General features: G+C 44.9%; 1 protein-coding gene across 1 annotated transcript in view; it reads right to left on the minus strand.

Annotated features, from left to right (window-relative positions):
* Nucleotides 1–19,196, minus strand: part of LOC126235549 (myosin-9-like) — a 139,068-nt gene extending 119,872 nt beyond the window's left edge. Inside the window, exon 1 of the mRNA XM_049944266.1 lies at nucleotides 18,560–19,196. Within this exon, the coding sequence (XP_049800223.1) occupies nucleotides 18,560–19,196 (637 nt within the window). The remainder of the gene's footprint in view (nucleotides 1–18,559) is intronic.
* Nucleotides 19,197–21,647: the final 2,451 nt, after the last annotated feature.

A 21,647-nucleotide genomic window follows, 5' to 3' on the forward strand; every position in this document is an offset into this window, starting at 1 on the left:
TGACAGGTTCAACAAGGTCCACACCGGAATGGCATCACGTTGAAGAGAAGCCATCGGAGTACACGAGTAATTTATTTCATCAGGCGCGACCCAGTAAGTCACTTATTCTAAAAGTCCACTCATAACTTGAGGAAATGGTAGACTATACACACGATTAACCGACATGGGTTGGAGTTCAAACTATCGCCTACTCAATTGCCTCTACAAACCCTAAATGTTGACAACGGGAACTTCTGAACATCTTGTAGATCTTGTGATGCGGTTGGGTCTTTGGGTTAACCAGCAGTTGATTTTGACTAGTGAGGGATGTTGCCTCCTCTCCAATTAAATGTTAGTTGTGGAGAGAATTGTGTGTACAGTAGCCAGAAGTCCAGGTTCGTTCAGAGTGGTAAATGTTTTCCCATTTACGGAACCCGCGAAGAGCGTAGAGTCAAGTCGGAGAACCTTGGTAAGAGAAATGTTTCACATGTAGTACACATAGCTTATTCTGTTGAGGATTGTCAGGAGCCAACCCTCGGGGTTTGGAGGAAGCCGGAAGGCACGTGTTTAAGCTCACGCAGACTGGCGTGAGGTCTGGAGCAGGACAAGGACGTTAGACGAGAAAACAAAGGATGTAGCTGGTGGAATACTTAACTGTAAGCCATTAATGTTGAACGTAGCTCTTGTCTGTACATTCTTTACAATATCAATAGCAACTGAATAATGGCGCCTTGATAACGGCGCCTTGCTACGTCGTAGCAAATAACGGCGCCTTGCTACGTCGTAGCAAATAACGGCGCCTTGCTACGTCGTAGCAAATAACGGCGCCTTGCTACGTCGTAGCAAATAATGGCGCCTTGCTACGTCGTAGCAAATAATGGCGCCTTGCTACGTCGTAGCAAATAATGGCGCCTTGCTACGTCGTAGCAAATAATGGCGCCTTGCTACGTCGTAGCAAATAATGGCGCCTTGCTACGTCGTAGCAAATAATGGCGCCTTGCTACGTCGTAGCAAATAATGGCGCCTTGCTACGTCGTAGCAAATAATGGCGCCTTGCTACGTCGTAGCAAATAATGGCGCCTTGCTACGTCGTAGCAAATAATGGCGCCTTGCTACGTCGTAGCAAATAATGGCGCCTTGCTACGTCGTAGCAAATAATGGCGCCTTGCTACGTCGTAGCAAATAATGGCGCCTTGCTACGTCGTAGCAAATAATGGCGCCTTGCTACGTCGTAGCAAATGACGTAGCTGAAGGCTATGCTAACTGTCGTGTCGGCAAATGAGAGCGTATTTTGTCAGTGAACCATCGCTAGCAAAGTCTGTTGTACAACTGGGCGAGTGCTAGGAAGTCTCTCTAGACCTGACGTGTGGCGGCGCTCGGTCTACAATCACTGATAGTGTCGACACGCGGGTCCGACGTATACTAACTGACCGCGGCCAATTTAAAGGCTACCACGTAGCAAGTGTGGTGTCTGGCGGTGACACCACATATTCTATCTCAAACACTTGACAGTTACACAGTGGATATTTTGTATATAGAAGGCTGCTGTACCTTGAAAGTAAGCTTATGTCGTCAGTATATCGGCAGTACATATTTTGACATGCTTAATGTGCATGTGAACATCGAAAAATCTACAGCCAAATATCGAATTAGTCGGCAGAATCACCATTCGTGGCTCCGTAAACTTTCCTGGCGTATGTATTCATGTCTGGTCTCCAGCCGGAACATAGTCATCTGCACTCGATACTACGCCGGTGCACTTGACCGCCATCTTCAGGTGAGTAGGCCATCGCACTATCTCACCGCAATTGGAATCAAACACCCCGCGGCGGCTCTTCTATATACAGACCGTGTGTCCACCGAGCAGCGCGAACGCTACGGCCCTCCAGGGACCGGCACAACAGCGCACCAGTGGTGTAAGCTCGCGTGAACTGTAAATCGTTATCAAACATCTTGGCAGTTCCTGATGACAGAAACAAGGATTGCTGTTTCTTACTGTCAAACAGAATATGGTTCCAACTCTTACTTACAGGATACCTCTTACCTCTGTTCAGAATATTGTCAGCGAGCCACATTTCAATGGCTTCTTTCGCTGCAGACGCCCAATACCGCGACGCAGGGGCAACCACTTGTCCCATCGTACAACTTTTTATGTCCTTCAGTAAAACAATGTTCCGCCACTCAGATTTTATGGCTGAAATAAACGCGTGTGAGATGTTGCTCCACGCCACTAACCTGGAGCGAACGAATCGTTCCTCCAATATAGGCTTTCGCGAAATGGCAGGGAATCCTCTAGACCCCGGGCTTCCTCAAACACCAATCATCCTTCACTAATCCGAGCAGAATTTTGGTCTTAGCTCGCAGACGGAATACACATTCAATATCAAATTTCTTTAACCTTTTCATGTCTTACGGATACGCTCCCCGCAAAAGGTAGGAATGCCACCGATTTGCTTGTATCTTCAGTTGGTTCCTCCCGATCTCCACTTCTTGTGTCAAATTGTCTGCATCTCAGATGGCGTAAACTCTTTCCATCAATGTACGTAGGCCCCCACTGCTCTGGTCCGATCGATGACAACCTGATGCATAGAGATATTGTATGCGTGGGCTTACGATAAGCACTGTCCTCATGTCCTGTCATCCATCCTGTGGACAAAGACATCTAAAAAGATAAGTGTTTAATCCTTTCCAACTTCCATCGTGAACTTAATATTGGGATGCAGACAGCTAAAATGATTATGGAAATGATAGAGAGCATCCCTCCCAAGTGGCCATACCATAAAGGTATGGTCGACGTATCTCCAGAAACAAGTTGATTTTAAGAACGGTGTTGCCACGTTCTCCATCTTCCACAAACAAATTGGCGATCACGGGGATAATGGACTCCTCAAAGGCACTCAGTTTGTTAAAAGTATTTCTCATTAAGTAAAAAGTACGTCCGCGTCAACACATGGCGGAAAAGCGTATTTCTTCATCAATATTTCACAAATAAACTGCAAAAAATCTTAGAGAAAATCTTAAAGAGAAACTCTGGTAAAGACAGACGCAACATCAAACCTGAGGAGAGAATTCTTGGGACTGAGCCAATGTCTTACGCTGAATAATAGCCAGAGAACTGGTAGTATCATGATCGCATTCTCCAATGGGGGGGAGGGGGGGGACTGAAAATGGACGCTAGATACTTACAAACTTGAAAGTAGGAGCGCCAAAATTGCTAAAAAAACGCCGAAGAGAAAGTCCTTTCTTGTGTACGTTAGGCAAACGGTATAATCTCGGCGGGACTTCAGCCTCAGTTGGAAATTTTTCTAAGAACTCCAATTCAAAACAGTAAGTGTTGCGTTTTATACCTTTAGTTTGATAGTTCTGCAATCTTCGGTATGGTGAGTGTACAAGAGATAAATTTTATGCACATAAAAGTCCCGTGAAAGAACCGTTGCATGAACCTTGCCCACTGGAAAAATTACTAAATCCTACTCTTCTCTGATGGACAAGATCGCGGCTCTTCCAAGCGAGGTGTTACGTCGCGGGGGTGGCACCCGACACAACTGACACACCTCACCTAACCTCATCAGCTAGATGGTAGGGAAACCTTGACACGGGTTCAACGGCGGAAATGAATTCCGTAATGGGAACATGTTGTAAGGGCAAAATTTAATGCCTTCTCCAATATTGCCAGCGTAGCATCGTCCAGATCTTACGTTGAGAGACTGATCCCCTGTCGATGAGTATCACCACATACTATAGAGAGAGAAGAAAACCGTTGAAACTTCGAAGATTACCTACTGACTGCGTTGCCCAGCACGAACTGTCAACACAATCCCAGGATGCGGCAGACAGCAACGCTGAAACTGCCAAATGCAAATACAATAAATCTTTGGATATGAAGTCCAGTTGCCTGCGTGTAAAAATAATGCGGTTCCTTACTAAGGCAAAACCAGCACGCTTCTTAATGGTGCTGGCCGTTCTTGTCCCGATGTAATGGAAAAAATTTTGGCAAATTTAGGTATTAATCCTTCATTCCAACATCTCAGCAGAAAAGCGAGGGCGCTCAGCAATTTCCCTTCTTGCGAAGTTCATAAACAACCTTGAAAGCTAAAACAACCCTTCCCCGTTGAGGCTCTTCATGTGATGCCGTTATCTTTCCCGGCGTAATAATTGGTTGTATTTCTGTCGGGGCTCCAGTCGGAACACATTCGATCCGGCTGGAAAGCCGACATGAATAAACAGAATCACCTGTTACTGGCCAATGATCGAAAAAGTCTTCGTGTCTTCGGTTTGGAGTGATGTGTACATACGGCAACTCGAGTACACCAGTATGTGACTAGAAGTGACATAGGGTCATATACCGTATAGATTCTCAACCATATAGTTCAGAGGTCCAAACACAAATTCAACCTCAAATTTCACAGTTTCCCATCGCGTTCAGCCTAGGATTATTGTTCGACCTCAGATGAAGTAAAAGTGAAGTAACCTACAGTAAAGGATGTCATTTTGTCCATACTGTTGTATAATTGCTCTGCTGTTAAACTTGTCTCAGCAAGCCTTGACAGGTAAATTGCAGACATATTGTTAAGGTTACGATGTCCACAAACGATAGGGCTGTTCTTCTGAAAATATCGGACAGGTGTCAGGCTGGTATGCACGGTGCTAAAAGTCGGAACTGTCCATTTCTGCAACTTCCAGCTATATATGAAGACAGTAACTGTTCTCCAAAGAAGAGATACCATTGATGACCCTGCAGCTTCACTGTTCACAATCTACATTCCGTATGTTATTAATATTTTCCCATCTACTCATTATTGGCGGCAACTAAGGTGACGATTCCCGTAAGAGTTCGAGCAACCAGGGCGCATTCGCACAGACGAAGGTGAATGGCCGTGTTTTGGACAGTTGGGAATGTGGGTTTCACGGGAAGCGTGCAAGGGGTAAGTCCCTGCAGTCACGCTATTCACCTGTGTCCTCGGTGGCTCATATGGATAGGGAGTCTGCCATGTAAGCAGGAGATCCCGGGTCCTAGTCCCGGCCGGGGCACACATTTCCAGCTGTCTCCATAGAGGTACATCAAAAACACCTGTCGGCAGCTGAGGGTTTCAAATTAATTACCATTAATTTCCAACTGTATGACGAAGCGAAAGAGGAAAGACGAGGTACCTGGTTTCAGCAGTGTTCCGAAAGGACAGGCAAACGATGTCGTATTTATCATAACGATTGAAATGTTACACACAGAACTTACAGGACACTACATAACGATGTGTAGTATACACTGTCACGTGTTGCATGCGGGACACTACACTTAAGGAAAAAGTAAGAATTCTTAAATAAAGTAAGTTTATCGCAGACGCCGATGGTGCGGAGGGGGGTTCGCGGCAAGTGCAACTCCTTGCTGTCGGTCCCCTCACTTCCCCCCTCCCCCCTGCCGACACTGTTAAGTATAAATCTACAAAGTGCGAGACTATGGATTACATTTCAAAATAAGATATAAAAATGTTTGCTGTCGAGCTCACATGTGATTGCACATGTTAATGGATTTCCTGAAAACCAGGGAAAGTGTTTAAACTGCACAGCTATGCTATCTGGGGACCAATCAAACGCATTTCTCGCAGTTATAGTTATGTAGACAGGAGTGTGTGGTGAAAAATTTCACAACGCACACAGTACTTACTTACATGAAACTAAGTTTACTACTGTCTCCAGCACTGAATCAGAAAAAAAGATGGTTCAGCACTGATCTTGATAACGGCAGAGAGTACATGCAGCTGTCTAAATACATTCATGAGCTGTCGAGAATGCTGTGTTCAAATAACAGGCACATAGCTTGTAACGGGTGTTCCTTTAACTTCACTCCAATAAAGCTTCTTGAGCGAAGAAAATCTAAGAGGTAAACTGTACATCACTTCCCTGTGCTCTCGGGAAAGTCTCACTTTGTCCAGGAGCAGCTCAAGTGAGGCCTTCCGTCCCATGAGCTGGGTTGCGAAGTATTACGCTGACAATCCACAGGCAAATGACCAGTTCTCGATTGACAATGAAATTTCTTCATGTTGCTTATCAGTCAACATACAGTTTGCATTTGTGAATTTCTGTAAGAAAGATGACCGCTAACGTACCTTGGATATTGTTCAATGTTAAACATGGTTTTTACAGCTTTAGAATACCTTGAACCGTTGGTAATGATTCGACTACTAATTTGGGGACTCAACCCTTTCTCAAACACTGTACAGCACTAGTCAGTGCACACAAGATACGCGCTCGCCACTAGTGTGGGCTTGCTCCACCTTTCAACTTCGTCACCACGACCGACAAAAAGTTCTACCAGTAACGTTGATGCCATGGTTATAAAAGGCGCCGTACTGGTCACTGTACTTCCACTTTAGGAGTCGAAAACGATGTTCAGGAATAGTATTCTAAATACTAAGATGCAGATCACATTCCTGACACTTGTAAAATGCTTCTTATAACCACTATAGGCTTTACAATTGACCATTACTGCACACACATCACATATGCAACACAAGTTACGTAGATACTCGCATCGTACAGGTCATAAGCAACATACCACAAAATACGAAGGAAAAATCATGGGCGTAACAAAGTTACAACTAAAAGTAACATGTTGAATGTAAACATGTTGAATGTAAACATGTACAGAGTTCAGTAGCCCAAAATTGATGTTCAGGGTAGCTTTCCTGCATAGGTAAAGACTACTATAATTCCGCTACAGATGACTTCTGGTGGTGATATTAAAATACCCCAGTCCTCTTAGTGCATATTTATGTATCCCTACAGACCATCGGTGGCTTCAGTCACAGCAGTCTGAAAGGCAGTCAAAAGGACTAGAACACTTCCATCACGGTACGATCAGTATCACGAAAGTTCATCTAGTAGATGAATACTGACCTTCCTGCAGTGCAAATACATCTTACTACAGCAGTGGGTAAGTCATTTTATGTCCTCTTAACGCAGTGTTCAGTTTGCTGGAAACTGCATGGTAATGCCATACTGAAAGGAAGAAGAGATGTCTTTCTTAAAGTCTGCCTTTTACAAAGTGATCGCGGCTTGCCTGCATCAGTATTCCCTTAATAGGTAATTAATTTCCATTATTGGCAACACCTTTGAATCGTTCCTATGGCAAGTACTACAGATAAATAACGATTTTAGTTCCTCGTTACTTTACTTTTTGCTATTGAAACTATATTAACTTCAAATCAAACGATAAAATTCTCTCTAGCCTCCACCGTGTTAAGATGCTTAAAATGTGCGAGCTTTCAGCCAATTACGCATTTCAAAATACTTGATTCGGCTGGGATGTGGAGAGAATTTTATCAGCATATTACGCCGCGAATCCATGCGTTTGTGTGTCCATATAAAATATTTGCCTTTGGGATACAACAACGTGTTTCCATGCGTGGGACAACCACTTCATGCTACTGTCGTGCGTGACTTTTCACATTCATTAGTTCCCTTAGAAACAGCTAATTGAAAGCACTGTTCAGAGTTGCATGTCGCCTCAGCATTTACGTACATAACGGATATAGTTGCGAAACCGACGGTATGTCAGAACTGACACCGCCGGGAGGAGAGTGCTGCTCAGATTCGACCGCAGAAAGTAAGAATCCGGTTGCCCGTTGCCAAGTAGTTGCTGTTGGGCTGGAAAAATGCTGCTGGGCTTTACTCACACTGCCAGTAAGAAATCACACGATTCCATTTCTAGCACCTACAGAAATCTGTTCGTTGCTATAGAATGAATGCTTGACTCCAAAATCACAGGTGAGCCTCAGAAACTGTTCATGTGATGCAAATAATTCCTTGTTACTACTTACACGTTACAATATTCCACTCGTTAAAATCATTTCATTCCCTCTTGTGTATTCGTAACTGTTAACTGCTGCCGTCGCTATTTGCTGAAGAGGTTTTTATTCGTTTTTGCATTGGTCTTTAGAGAATCTTGACGCGAGACGAATATCTCTTACATGCAAGACCCTCCACTGCTGCTTAAGCCAGAAACGTCTCCGTACAGTCTTGGCTCCAATTTTCTGCTTCTGAGAATATAAACGAAGGGGTAAAAGTACAAATTATGGTATCTGCAGTAATAAAGTAAAACTTCCAAATAAGTCAATTAGTTGTACTGAAGATTTGCTCTACCTTTACTGCTTCGCTTTATTAGTATAGGTCCACTACATTGCAGGTACATTTTTGCGCCTTCCTGCTGCATAGTGGTGGATCGTTAAATACAATATTTCTTTAGAGGTGATGGTTGTTGGGTATTACATTCTTTAGAACGGCTTACTCGGTTTCTCTCTAACCACGTACTAATGAATATCACTATGCTCAATACCTCTAATATTTGGTTTTGAACAGAAAAGATTGATTGCTAACGCAACTATTTCGATCTGAAAATCCACTAGACTGATGAGCCTGCAGTCAAATGGTAGTGTGAATTAAAGGTTATTGCATATAAAACACCAGGGACGTTACAGCAACTACGTACGCTGCACTCCAGATGTCCTGTCATGATTGATACCGCTGTATCGTGGAAATCTTCTACCACACTCGAGCAGGAGCTTGTTGCCTGTAACCGTTGTTCCAAAAAGATTGCACTCCTTTCTCTCCAGAATCTGAATAATGGGTTTCACCAGCTAGATACGGCTACTGAATGGAGGTCCTTAATCGCGTCAAATTAGTTCATTTCGAAAGAAGACCCCATTTACGATGTACATACCAGCGAAAGAGTGACGCTAGTCCCCGCTAACTTGCTCAAATTTCCAAGTGTCTTCGTACTCCATTCCCTCTATCCCCACGCTCTGTTGCGTTTGCTAGTCCACTTGTGACGAAAGTGCCTCACTATCAGACAGCCGAAGTCGCAGTTGCAAGTTCATGTTCACAACTCTTCGCTTAGCTTCGCTCCCGATCACGAAAAGCACCAGCCTCTTAATCGAAAATGCTCCTCCATAAAATCAGTCAGCGCTCCCTCCCCATTGACCATAGCATGAACACTTGCATTTCAGCAGATCCCAATTGCCCTACTCCCAGCACCACGACACCGAACATCAGCCAGTGGCTCTCAAGTAGCTCCCCAGCACGCAACACACTTCATCGACATCTTGTGCAATGGGAATGGGACGAAATGTCAATGAAAAAGTAAATGGAATCGAACGAGCATTCCTACTCTAATCATTCTAAAACTAATTAACGTATGTTACACGAAACGCTGATTCCATGTCCACCTACAGTCACTGCTATTCCTTTAGACATACATGCATGATTCACACATACGGCTGTATGTTTCTCCCATTTCCAATTAAACGCCAATGACAGCGTTATTATATTCAATAAATCTGAAATTTAGAAATGAATTCCTGCACAATTTTTAGAAAATGCATGGAGTACTTGCTGCTAAGAGACATTTCATGTACATACCTATTGTTACAGCATATTTCATAGTGCAGTTAGTTGCAAATGCCATTATCAGATACGTCTACGCTTACGTCCAAATGAACTAAAATCGTACTGTCATTTGTGGTTCCTTTCGTTTCTCTGAAGTTACACGAATATTCATTTTGCAGTCCCTATCAGCCCTCTACCAATTTATTGCCCACAAGAGTCGAATATTTTCAACCATCTTTGAACAGTAAAGCATCATTTGATGCATACAGTAACAAACGTTCCTCTTTAAATGTTAACATTTACAAAAGTAAAGTTCTGAGATTTGACAGGCGCTTGTCATTACGTTGCCCGCTTCACTGCAAGTCCTGAGGTAGGGTAAGGGAGTCCATGCTCTGCTCAATAAGGAACTCGTCGTGATGGCTGAGAGACATTGCGTGTCAAGAGATACTCGCATTCATCGTTGCGGACTGCACCGAGGCATGGCGAATGTCTGTGGTAACAACGCATGTCGTCCCTTTGGACGATATCATATCTACCTTGTAAGACAGCTTTGTTTGCGATTTATAGCCTGTAAAAGCTGACACTAAGAATTAGTTCCGCGTGTAATTACAGTTAGTGCTTCTGTAAATGATTGCATTGTTAGGACTTAGATATTACCTTTAAGGTTACTGCAGCAATATTCCTTGGCCGACTTTGTTACCAGAGTGGGTTTTTTCAGTGTCTTCATAATTCCAGCCAGCACTTGGCTCCAGCTACTTGCACATGTTACCAACCCTTTTCGCTTTTACGTCTAGGTAGGTGCCTACTACTTAAGGCCAGATACTTACCACCATTAACCCCTCATATGTCCATACAAGGGCTTCATGCCTGTCGTGTTTGAACCTATTACCGTTTATCGTGCCTCCGCTGATATGCACACACAGCACAGTGAAGTTGTGTACACCAATTGTTGCAAGTGTTCAATGAAAGGGAACTATCCACGGCATTCAGCATTAACTTGATGTTAAGCTCCTCCGCCACTCTGGTCTTCCCACAAAACTCACTGGACCGTCAGCTACTGTTAACGCTTTTGGGGATTGCGGTAGCTGTTGAACGTGAACTCCCATTACACAAATCGAAGTACTCTCATAAGTAACGAGTCTTTCTCTCAAACTTTGTCACACGACAAGTCGGGAATTCCCTTAATTGGGATTCCATATACGCCGCATTTTTAACCACCATAAGACCTAATCATTGTTTCTAACAGTTCACTGCGCTAAATAGTAAATACATGAAAAAGACCACGTCAAACTTCAGACGCAGTGGTCTGCGTCATTATAGAGGTGTAAATGACTAAGCAGAAGAGATTTTGCTGCAATGAAAGCGTAAGGGTAATCCTACAGTTTGTATACCATGTGTACAGTTACATAAACAGGTTGGTGGTTGGGGACATGTTGGAGTACAACGAAGCAGCGAATTCCCGGTGATTGGAGTATTAGTGGTTCTAATTTACTGCGCATACGATGTACATAAGACGGTTACTGAATAAAGTTCATACGTCATTAAAAAATAATTCTTGCAACTAGTATCTCCACTCGGCTTTCGCGTGGTAAGATTCCCTAACACGCATCCATGTCAAGAGCTAAAATTTTTAGGTGGGTAAACGCTTCTGCAATAAATGTTGGTTCCACAGTCTCAGAATGTGATTAAATATACATCAAAACTAAACGTACTTGCTTTTACTCTTGACAAGAAGCGCTTGAGGTGGGACGACCGTGGCAGATATCCACAGCCTTGTTCTTCGGTTTACACAGTAGTTCAAGCGCCTCGGTCGCTGGGTTCTTCGTCCTACATGCCTTACTGCACCATGTATGTACTGACATTGTCAAGATCCTAAACAATTTCCCTTTTGTTAGGAGATAACTACCGTGAAAGTACTACTAGCAATACTAAGATCTCAGTGTGAAGGACATAGCTGCACACTTTAACTAAACGTTGCGTTTGAATCATAACTAACATGTCGCTCAACAAAATCATAGATCTTGTGGTCAGTTTTGTCTCAAAAAACCGCAGTCAGAGGTGTAATTTTGGTTGTAAGCGAACAATGAGCTATTGATGCAGAACTCGTAAGTGGCTGACAGGTTTTCACAGGCGTGACAGCCCTGATGTTGGTGTATATGCCAAAGCTGTTAACAGATACTGGTGTCGAATGCGTGAGGAGTGTGTAAGGCAAAGTTCAGGAATCGGTAATGTGTATAAGGTCGGCTAGGAACGCTGTAACGAACAACCTGTGACTACGAAAGGATCTATAAAGGCTGCGACGGGGCTATCACCGGGCAACTAATAAGCTCCAGCCGGGTAAGATTGATTTGTGACTTTCTAGAGAAATATTTAGCTCGTCCCCTATCCCCAGCTTAAACATTAGCCTCGTCCTTGAGCTCTTAACGACGTTGAAAGAAACTTTGAAATGGGTCTATTAACGCAAATTCGTGCACATAAACAGTGCCAAGCCACAAAGTAAAATTCCTTTAATGCCTCCCCGAAAGAGATCCCACAATCCAATAAGAAACTGTGCGTGTGTGCGGGCGCACCCATTGGAATAAATTAAATTCCGTGCTGAGAACCAAATTTTCGTAACCCTTTGTCCTCCGTCAGACGAAAGACTGAAATCAATCTGTAGCTGTGGCAGACCCTACTCCAATGAATTTCTCTATCCCACAAGCACCCTTTCTAGTGTCAATCACGAACGTCTTACCTTTCACCCCCAAAACAGCAGATACTGAGTAACAAGACTGTGTACGGCTAAATGAAAGACACTCCGAATCGCTCTTTCCCTCACGATAACACCAGTCCTTGAGTAATAAGCTTTTCAACTTACTACCTGCTTGTTAGGTTCGCAGGCTTGGTTCGGATTGTATTACCCAAAGTGCATATCACTTACGAGATCTCATTTTCAATGAGAGTCCGCAGCTGCGATGAAGTTTTTGCATGATTTCTTGAAGCCTTCAGCTGCCATTTGCTTTATTTCCTGTGAGATGGTACAATTTCGGCCTTAGGCCATTTTAAAGTATCTAAAACGGAAGATTCATACATTGGGTACGTTAGTGACACTTGTGATTTTGATGTAGAAACAGATAATATCTGCATATAGGCCCTATACTAGGCGAATTGTAATTTCCTTGACGGATGATTTTTTTCCGTGTCAGATTGTCATATACATTGTTGCTCTATCATATGATGCTCATAAATTAGTTCGAGGTGTTCATGCTATTTTAGGAGTACGTTACTTTCGAACAATTGTCGCAAAGCTCTAAAATTTAACGTACTTAAAACGAGGAAGATTGCAATCATTTTAGAGAATTTTGCTACTTAACTTGCATATACTTTCAATCTGTTATATTTGTCGTTCATCTTTGGTGTGAATATGACTACGTAATTTCTTCAAAATAACTTGCAAATACTTGTTCTGTTACTGTAGGAGCACGTCACTTTTGAATAGATGGTACAACGATCTTACCCATCACATTTATCACAGTATTCTAATGAGATAGTGCTGAGAACCACGAGAGTCTAGTAAAATTTGCTTCATGGTTGCTTCATGTTTCACACTAGTGATACTTATTCATTAGTGTGGCGATAATTTCACATTTATGCTTCTGTAACTCATAGCCCTGGAACTGGTGGAAAGTTGTCTAGGAATTTCACATTTCGCAGGTCTTCCTGCTCATTTAGAACTTTGAAATCAAAACACACCTAAAATATCCATTTCTTCAATTTCTTCAATTACATCCATGACATTTCCTTTATGTACCTTACGTAATATTCGAAGTGATACATCTATATTAGCTATGTTGGTGTCTTCTAAGCGTGCAACAAATGTGGATGGGCTATTGTCGCTTTTTGTCGTGTGTTCTTTAAATCGTGTGCTAAATTTCCTTCCTGTTTGCCCAAAATTTTGTATTAGATATTTTTCAGTTACAATGCGCCTAGTACATCTATAGATCTCCCTTGTTCCTACATAAAAATCAAAAGTTTCACTCGTGTATAAAACGTATGAAACTTCAGTTTCAGATAATTTAAAATGGAATAAGGCCGAAATTCTACCATCGAACAGAAAATAAAGAAAACGGCAGCTAAAGCCTTCAAAAAATATCACAGTTACTCGTAATCTTACGGTGCGGCTATGGCTAGCTGTTCAGGCTATAAAAACTTAACAAATGCGTTGCCCTTACCGATACCTGGCGACAAATATACGTGGAACACTGGCGATTTCAAACGTCGGCATTGAAGCAAAGATGCTTCTAGATGAGTGGCACCATACGTTCCACACGAGTAACCCATCACTGATGTGTGATAACGGGCTCCATAGTAGAAACGACTTGCAGACAAGCAGCAATACACATTCCGGTAATACAGATGACACGGCAGCATCTGTTAGATGAGAATGTGATAACGACTGTTGAATGATAAATCTCAACTGTTGTTCCACTCCGTTGAACAAATGATCACTTCCTATCATGAAAGGTTATATACACTCCGTCGGTTCATGGTGAATACTTGAAGGAACCCAGTTCCTGATCAATACTGAATTACTAGCATAAAAAGTGAATTCTTTGTTCGTTAGAGCCGCACCATCTTAATTTTCCTTCTACATAGTCATAGCATGACCCTCGTGTTGAAAGAAAGTTACGAATCCGGTAAATGTCCTCCGAACTTGTTTAACGTAGATAGGCCGAAGATGTCAATCCAAAATTCTTTCGGACTCTCCAAAACTGCTTGGAGCTGTGCTTATGCAACACATAGTGACTTAAGCACTGGTGTATACTATTCATTGCTATGCGCATCCACGTCATTATAAAAACAGCAGCCTTCATAAGCTGTCAGATCTCTTATTAGTGGATACAGTGCAGACGTCGCGTGCTGGGGCCTACAAGTAGCTAACATAGTCACAGCGGCCCAATCACGATGCCCTGTGGAGTGCTGTCATCCGCTAATCATCTGTGCAAATGTACGCCTCCACGCACTGAGTGTGCCCTAACCTCCTACAGGGTCCCAGACCACATTGACGTCCTCCGTAGTGCACTCCTTAGTTAAAACTACACGCTGAAGGAAGCTCCGACCAGCCATTGGCAATGTTGTCTGTTTGCTTCCTGTACGCAGATCATCGCATTAGGTCTTAGTAAGGTATACTAACGTTTTAAAGTTTCAGATATTTCCCAATGCGCCAGAGAGCTCTACGGAATGCCAACAGACGCTGAGAAATTTCGTAGTACTTGATTAGTAATTTCCAGTGCAACAGGTAGGCGTAAAACAACAAACCAGCCGCAACAAACATCTGTTAGTGGCAGGATTTACTAAAATTTCCTCCTGAGTTCCAGTGATGTCTCTACTGTTACAGCATACTGACTCCCGCAGTACAAACTCAAAACGAGTGTGCTGCAGCATGATTCGATGATTCCGTTCTATGCAGAACGGAAAATACATGCTTTTAATGTAGCAGTTAGTAATACTTCAACCGAACTTAAAGCAGATTTCCAATAACACTGTTTCAACATTTGATATCCAAATCCATCACGTACAGCGTTATTACTTCGTATGCCCCGTGTTACGCAAGGCCTCCTATATTTCTTGCGCTCACTTTCTGCAATAACAATAAATCCACTTACTCGAACTGATCTTCCAAAACGCAAAGTACTTCAGTGTCAAGTTCCTAACAAGGGAGACAGTTTTTGCGAAGGGAGGTAGCTGAGGTGATCGCTAAGTCAGAAATACGTGGATATAGGATCGACAAGATATTCGTTGAATACTGGTGCTGTGAAAAACGGGGCAGCAAAAGTTTTTTCAGTTACAGATGTAGATGATTTTCTTCAAATACCTGGGAAGTGGTCTACCAAAACGTAAATGGCAGGCTAGATGCGGCTTCTTAATTCATAGTTCTACAATGTTGGATTGGATTTTTTGAGTTTGTAGATTGACGTTTTCACCTTTGTTAGCGTTACCCCCGTCACCATTATAATGTAAACTGCATCATTCAAGAGACACTTACCGTGCTTACACAGATTTGAAATGTCATAAATATGCTTACAAGGGAACCTCCCCATCGCACCCCCCTCAGATTTAGCTAGAAGTTGGAACAGTGGATAGGCCTTGAAAAACTGAACACAGATCAATCGAGAAAACAGGAAGAAGTTGTGTGGAACTATGAAAAAAATTAGCAAAATATACGAACTGAGTAGTCCACGTGCAACATATGCAACTTTAAGGGTGACATTCAGCCAGGAGCGCCGTGGTCTTGTGGTTAGCGTGAGTAGCTGCGGAATAAGAGGTCCACGGTTCAAGTCCTCCCCCGAGTGAAAAATTTACTTCCTTTATTCTCGCAAAGTTATGATCTGTCCGTTCGTTCATTGACGTCTCTGTTCGCTGTAATAAGTTTAGTTTCTGTGTTTTGCGACCGCACCGCAAAACCGTGCGATTAGTAGACGAAAGGACGTGCCTCTCCAATGGGAACTGAAAACATTTCATCGCAAGGTCATAGATCAACCGATTCCTCCACAGGAAAACACGTCTGATATATTCTATACGATACTGTTGACGGCATGTGCGTCACATGACAGTAATATGTTGTCGACCCACCTAACTAGCACGCTTGGCGAATGGGTAAAAAGATTCTTCTACCTTGCCCGATTTAGGTTTTCTTGTGGATGTGATTATAACTCCCAAAAAAGTGATCGCATCGGACGGACAGACACAGACAGACAGATAATAATTGTCTGAAAACAAAAAATTAAAATTTTCAGCCGCGGAACACTTGAACCGTGGACCTCTTATTCCGCAGCTACTCACGCTAACCACAAGACCACGGCGCTCCTGGCTGCATGTCACCCTTGAAGTTGCATATGTTGCACGTGGACTACTCAGTTCATATATTTTGCTAATTTTTTTCATAGTTCCACACAACTTTTTCCTGTTTTCTCGATTGATCTGTGTTCAGTTTTTCAAGGCCTATCCACTCTGCCAACTTATAACTAAATCTGAGAGGGGTGCGATGGGGAGGTTCCCTTGTGAGTAAATTGTAGGTGAAGCCACTGATGCTGAAAACGTAGTGTATCGAATTTTGGGAAGTTCGCATTTGTGTGAAAAGATACGTAAATGAAAAAGGAGATCGTCCCACGCTGGGCAACAAAAATACGTTGAGCAGAGAACGCCTCGTGCTGTCCGGCGTAAATTGACAAGAGTATCTTTTTGCCCCACATAGGGAGAAAATAAATGACGTCAATAAGTTGAAATTAAAAAGCAAAACGTGAAGAGCTTACGGAATTTATACGTAAATGGAACAGATTGTTTAGGTGAATAAGACGAAACGATTTCATTTAAGTAAGTTTCACACAAAAATAGTTTAAAAAAATGAAATCCCGTGGTCAGTTACACCTTCTTAGCGTGATGCCTGAACAGCCTTAGGTTCGTGCTTCGTCTATGAATCTGCTGGCGTTCGTTATTTAAATGCCACTTCCTTGCTGTCCAAATATTTCTTTAAGCAGGCTAACTTTTCCGGCAGTCCTTGAGTTTCACACGCCTCCTTGTGCGAGATCTTGGCGCTTTGTGTTCACACCCCATTAGTGAACTCAGTGTCTTCAAATTCTCGACACGTTCCTGCTTCTTAAAGCAGGTAAGACAGCTGCACGTGCCACAAAACATTCGCCTCCAGTCGCCTTATTCACGCTTTTGTCTATTCAGCAGTCGCCCATCAGTTCCGTTCCGTTCTGGGCTGCAAAACAACTGCCATGCGCGCCCGTTTCAGAACCGAAGAGGGAACTAAAAGCGACTCCACGTTATGCCCAATCACAGGAAGGAAAGACAACTAAAAAATGGGACTGCTTCTTAAATGAATGACCATGATCAAAAGAATAAATGTCCTTCGGCATCTTGATACGACGGCTAAAAATCTGGGCCGACAGCCCGCGCGTCGGTAGCTAAAACGGCCTATAACTCAGTCGGCAAACATAAATTGGAACGTAAGTGGTTAAAAAAGAGCATTGCGTCAGGAAATGGTGAGCCGTAGAAGGTTGAGGAAAACGAGCAAAGTGGTGGGATCACCAGTTAAGAAACGGCGACGAATAAAGACGGTACCCAATACGCAAACTAGCTAAATTGATCTGCTCGCTGCGAGAGGGGGCGAGAGGTGGTCGGCGAAGTCGCTGGGAGGTTTTTAATTCACCGAAGCATGCTCTCATGAAGGGAAGACACATTCTGATGCCAAAGGGACACCGCCTGCTGACAAAGCAACACAGAGATCATTGGAAGATGCCGGGGTGTAAGGACTGCAGCCTCCGCAGCAGCGTCAGCGACCTCGTTTCCCGTCAGACCGGCGTCACCAGGAATCTACATAAACATTCCAATGTCTTCATAAAGAGTTAACAAGTGACAGCTTTCCTGGGCCCACTGCAGTAAAGGATTGAACCTCTAGCACACAAAGGCTCCGAAAGGCACAGAGAGACTCGGAGCAGATGACGCCGATTAGACCTGTGTCACGGATGTACAGCGTGACCTGATAGAGGGTGAATAGATGCGCTGTAAATGCCGAGCAGTGTTCTGGAAGCAGATACTGAAAAATACCTGGGCCAATCACGAAGGTGCACCCGACAGCGATGTCAGTCGGTCAGAGCTATCCGTGTACATAAAGGTACCATCTCATAGATCTGTGCGAAGGTCGTGGAACTTAGAGCGATAGAGCAAGGCTGGAATATGCCCTTACGAAGCGAATAAAGTCGAAGGGGAACACGGGCCGTGACATGAACCCAACGTGGTGAAGGGTTCATACCCACGGCATCAGTTCTCTGCACGCTTCTTTGTCCGCCAGTCTCTTCCAAAGGTTACCTTAAGCGAGGCTATGGAGTCCTCCAGCCAGCCCCTAGCGTCTTCTGCGCTCGCCGTATGACGTCAGACTTATCCCCCCCCTGCGGGTCCGGGGATTAGAATAGGCCCGAGGTATTCCTGCCTGTCGTAAGAGGCGACTAAAAGGAGTCCATCCCCCTCACGGGGGTAGTTAGCGCCTGCGTCCGGAGACGGACGGTTTCACGACCTATAATCGTGGTCTTTTTGGTTTTTCCTTCTCGTTTCTTCCTTCCTTTTGTTGGTTCCTTTCTTTGCTCTTCTCCACTTCACTGTCTTCCTTACTTTTTCCCTTGACTTCTCCTTGACTTCTCCTTGACTTCTCCTTGACTTCTCCTTGACTTCTCCTTGACTTCTCCTTGACTTCTCCTTGACTTCTCCTTGACTTCTCCTTGACTTCTCCTTGACTTCTCCTTGACTTCTCCTTGACTTCTCCTTGACTTCTCCTTGACTTCTCCTTGACTTCTCCTTGACTTCTCCTTGACTTCTCCTTGACTTCTCCTTGACTTCTCCTTGACTTCTCCTTGACTTCTCCTTGACTTCTCCTTGACTTCTCCTTGACTTCTCCTTGACTTCTCCTTGACTTCTCCTTGACTTCTCCTTGACTTCTCCTTGACTTCTCCTTGACTTCTCCTTGACTTCTCCTTGACTTCTCCTTGACTTCTCCTTGACTTCTCCTTGACTTCTCCTTGACTTCTCCTTGACTTCTCCTTGACTTCTCCTTGACTTCTCCTTGACTTCTCCTTGACTTCTCCTTGACTTCTCCTTGACTTCTCCTTGACTTCTCCTTGACTTCTCCTTGACTTCTCCTTGACTTCTCCTTGACTTCTCCTTGACTTCTCCTTGACTTCTCCTTGACTTCTCCTTGACTTCTCCTTGACTTCTCCTTGACTTCTCCTTGACTTCTCCTTGACTTCTCCTTGCCTTCTCCTTGCCTTCTCCTTGCCTCCTTCTCCTTGCTTTCTCATTGCCTTCTTCTCCTTGCCTTCTCTGGTCTCCGCCTCGGCGTTTGAGACAGTCTGTCCTCTTTCTCCCTCTCTCCTTTTTCCTCTCCTTCCTTCCTCCCTGTGCGTGTCTGAAGGCCGACCCACGCGTTCGCACGCGTAGCCGGTGACGGGGTAACGCGTAAGTCCCCGCCCTGGGTAGACATGTAAGGCACGCGCGTACCCCCTGGTAAAGGCCAGGCCCGGGGAGGGGTGATTGCCTGAGCTGATACCTTCTGACCATGCCGATTGGTCCCTCCGTCTGTTTCTCGGGAGGTGTGACCTGAGGTGTAAACATTCACCTAAGGCGGGAGTGCCCTCTGAGAGGGTCCCCACAAGGAAGGAGCGCGCCATCGGAGACGCTGGCAATCATGGGGGATTCCTCCGCAATGAATTCTACTCCATCGCTTTCGACTTCGACCCACAAACGGAAACGTGACCAGCCAACTGTGACAAAAATACTACCGCCTGCCCCACAGTTCCTCGTAGTTTCTCGATCTGAGGACGGAAAGGATTTTTCCTCTGTCACCCCTTTCGTTATCCAGAAGGGCGTAGATGCCATAGCCGGATCTGTCAAATCTTGTACCAGGTTGCGTAACGGTACCTTATTACTAGAAACTGAGAGCGCCTTTCAGGCACAAAAACTGCTTCGGGCCACACTCCTGTACACATTCCCTGTCCGGGTGGAGGCTCACCGAACTTTGAATTCGTCTCGTGGTGTGGTCTACACTAGATCCCTCGACGGTTCGACTGACGAGGAGATTCAATCTTTCCTCGCTGAGCAGGGCGTGACGGCTGTCCATCGGGTCATGAAAAAGGTCAACAATGACCTTGTACCGACCCGGACACTTTTCTTAACCTTCGATAGTGTTAAGCTGCCATCGCGCATCAAGGCGGGCTACGAGGTTATTTCTGTTCGCCCCTCTGTCCCGACACCTACGCGCTGCTACCAGTGTCAGCGTTTCAATCACACTCGACAGTCTTGTTCCAATGCGGCTAAATGTGTCACTTGTGGCAGGGATGCCCATGAGGGTGACTGTCCACCTCCGTCTCCTCGTTGTGTGAACTGTCAGGGTGACCATGCCGCATCCTCCCGCGACTGTCCTGTCTATAAGGAAGAACGCTGTATCCAGGAAATTCGAGTCAAAGAGAAAGTGTCCACCTCGGCTGCTCGCAAGCTATTAGCTAGTAGGAAGCCCACGCTGCTCCCAGCGGGGAAATACAGCACTGTCCTCGCCTCTCCTCGGACTACCCGGGAGGTAGCAACCCAGACATGCGATCTGACCTTCAGCACCACGGTCGTCCGTTCGGCCAGTGCTAAGATCGCGCGGTCGACGTCTCCTCTTCGTCCCATCACCCCACAGACACCAGCCCCTTCATCAGCTTCTGCTAAGACGAAGACCCAGAAGTCAGATGCACGGGCCTTCAAGAAGGAACCGTCCCGTGCAGACTTCCTACGTACCTCGACCTCCCAGCCTTCGTCCGGTACTTCCACCAAACGACCATCCAAGAAGGCTAATAGGAAGCACAGTTCTCCTTCTCCGCCACGGCGCATTTCTTCTCCTGCGCCACCCAGCGGTCGCCGCCCCAGGCCGTCATCCCTTTCGCCTGGCCGCACCGCTGGTAGCCGAACATCTGGCCGTTCACCGGCGGAGGAAGCTCCCCCTCCCGGCCATCTTCCCAAGATGGCCGCTGAACCTATAGAACCAATGGACGATGACTGTCCGCCTACTGATAGCGGCGGCAGTGCTCGCTCGAAGCCAGGCCCTCAGCGGCCTTCGAGGTGACCCCTTCTCTCATCTTCCTTTTCTTCCGATGGCACTTATTAACTGGAATATTCGCAGCGTTCGCTCCAACCGAGAGGACTTGAAGTTGCTGCTCCGCTCGCATCGTCCGCTCGTCGTAGCCCTCCAGGAAACGAAGCTACGCCCATGCGATCAAATTGCCTTGGCACACTACACCTCTGTGCGTTTTGACCTACCCCCTGTGGTAGGTATCCCAGCTCATGGAGGGGTTACGTTGCTGGTCTGGGATGATATTTACTACGACCCCATCACATTGCACACCGGCCTGCAGGCAGTTGCCATCCGAATTACTCGCCCCACTTTTACGTTTTCCTTTTGTACCGTTTACGCTCCATCGTCATCTGCCGTTACCAGGGCAGACATGACGCAACTTGTTGCTCAGCTACCTGCACCATTTTTGTTAACTGGAGACTTCAATGCCCACCATCCTCTTTGGGGCTCTCCAGCATCCTGCCCGAGGGGCTCCTTGTTAGCAGACCTTTTCAACCAGCTCAATCTTGTCTGCCTCAATACTGGCGCCCCTACTTTTCTTTCGGACACATCTCATACCTATTCCCATTTAGACCTCTCTATATGTACTCCCCAACTTGCACGCCGGTTTGAGTGGTATGCCCTTGCTGATACATATTCG

This window comes from Schistocerca nitens, chromosome 2 (genome assembly GCF_023898315.1).
Source record: "Schistocerca nitens isolate TAMUIC-IGC-003100 chromosome 2, iqSchNite1.1, whole genome shotgun sequence".
Lineage (NCBI taxonomy): Eukaryota > Metazoa > Arthropoda > Insecta > Orthoptera > Acrididae > Schistocerca > Schistocerca nitens.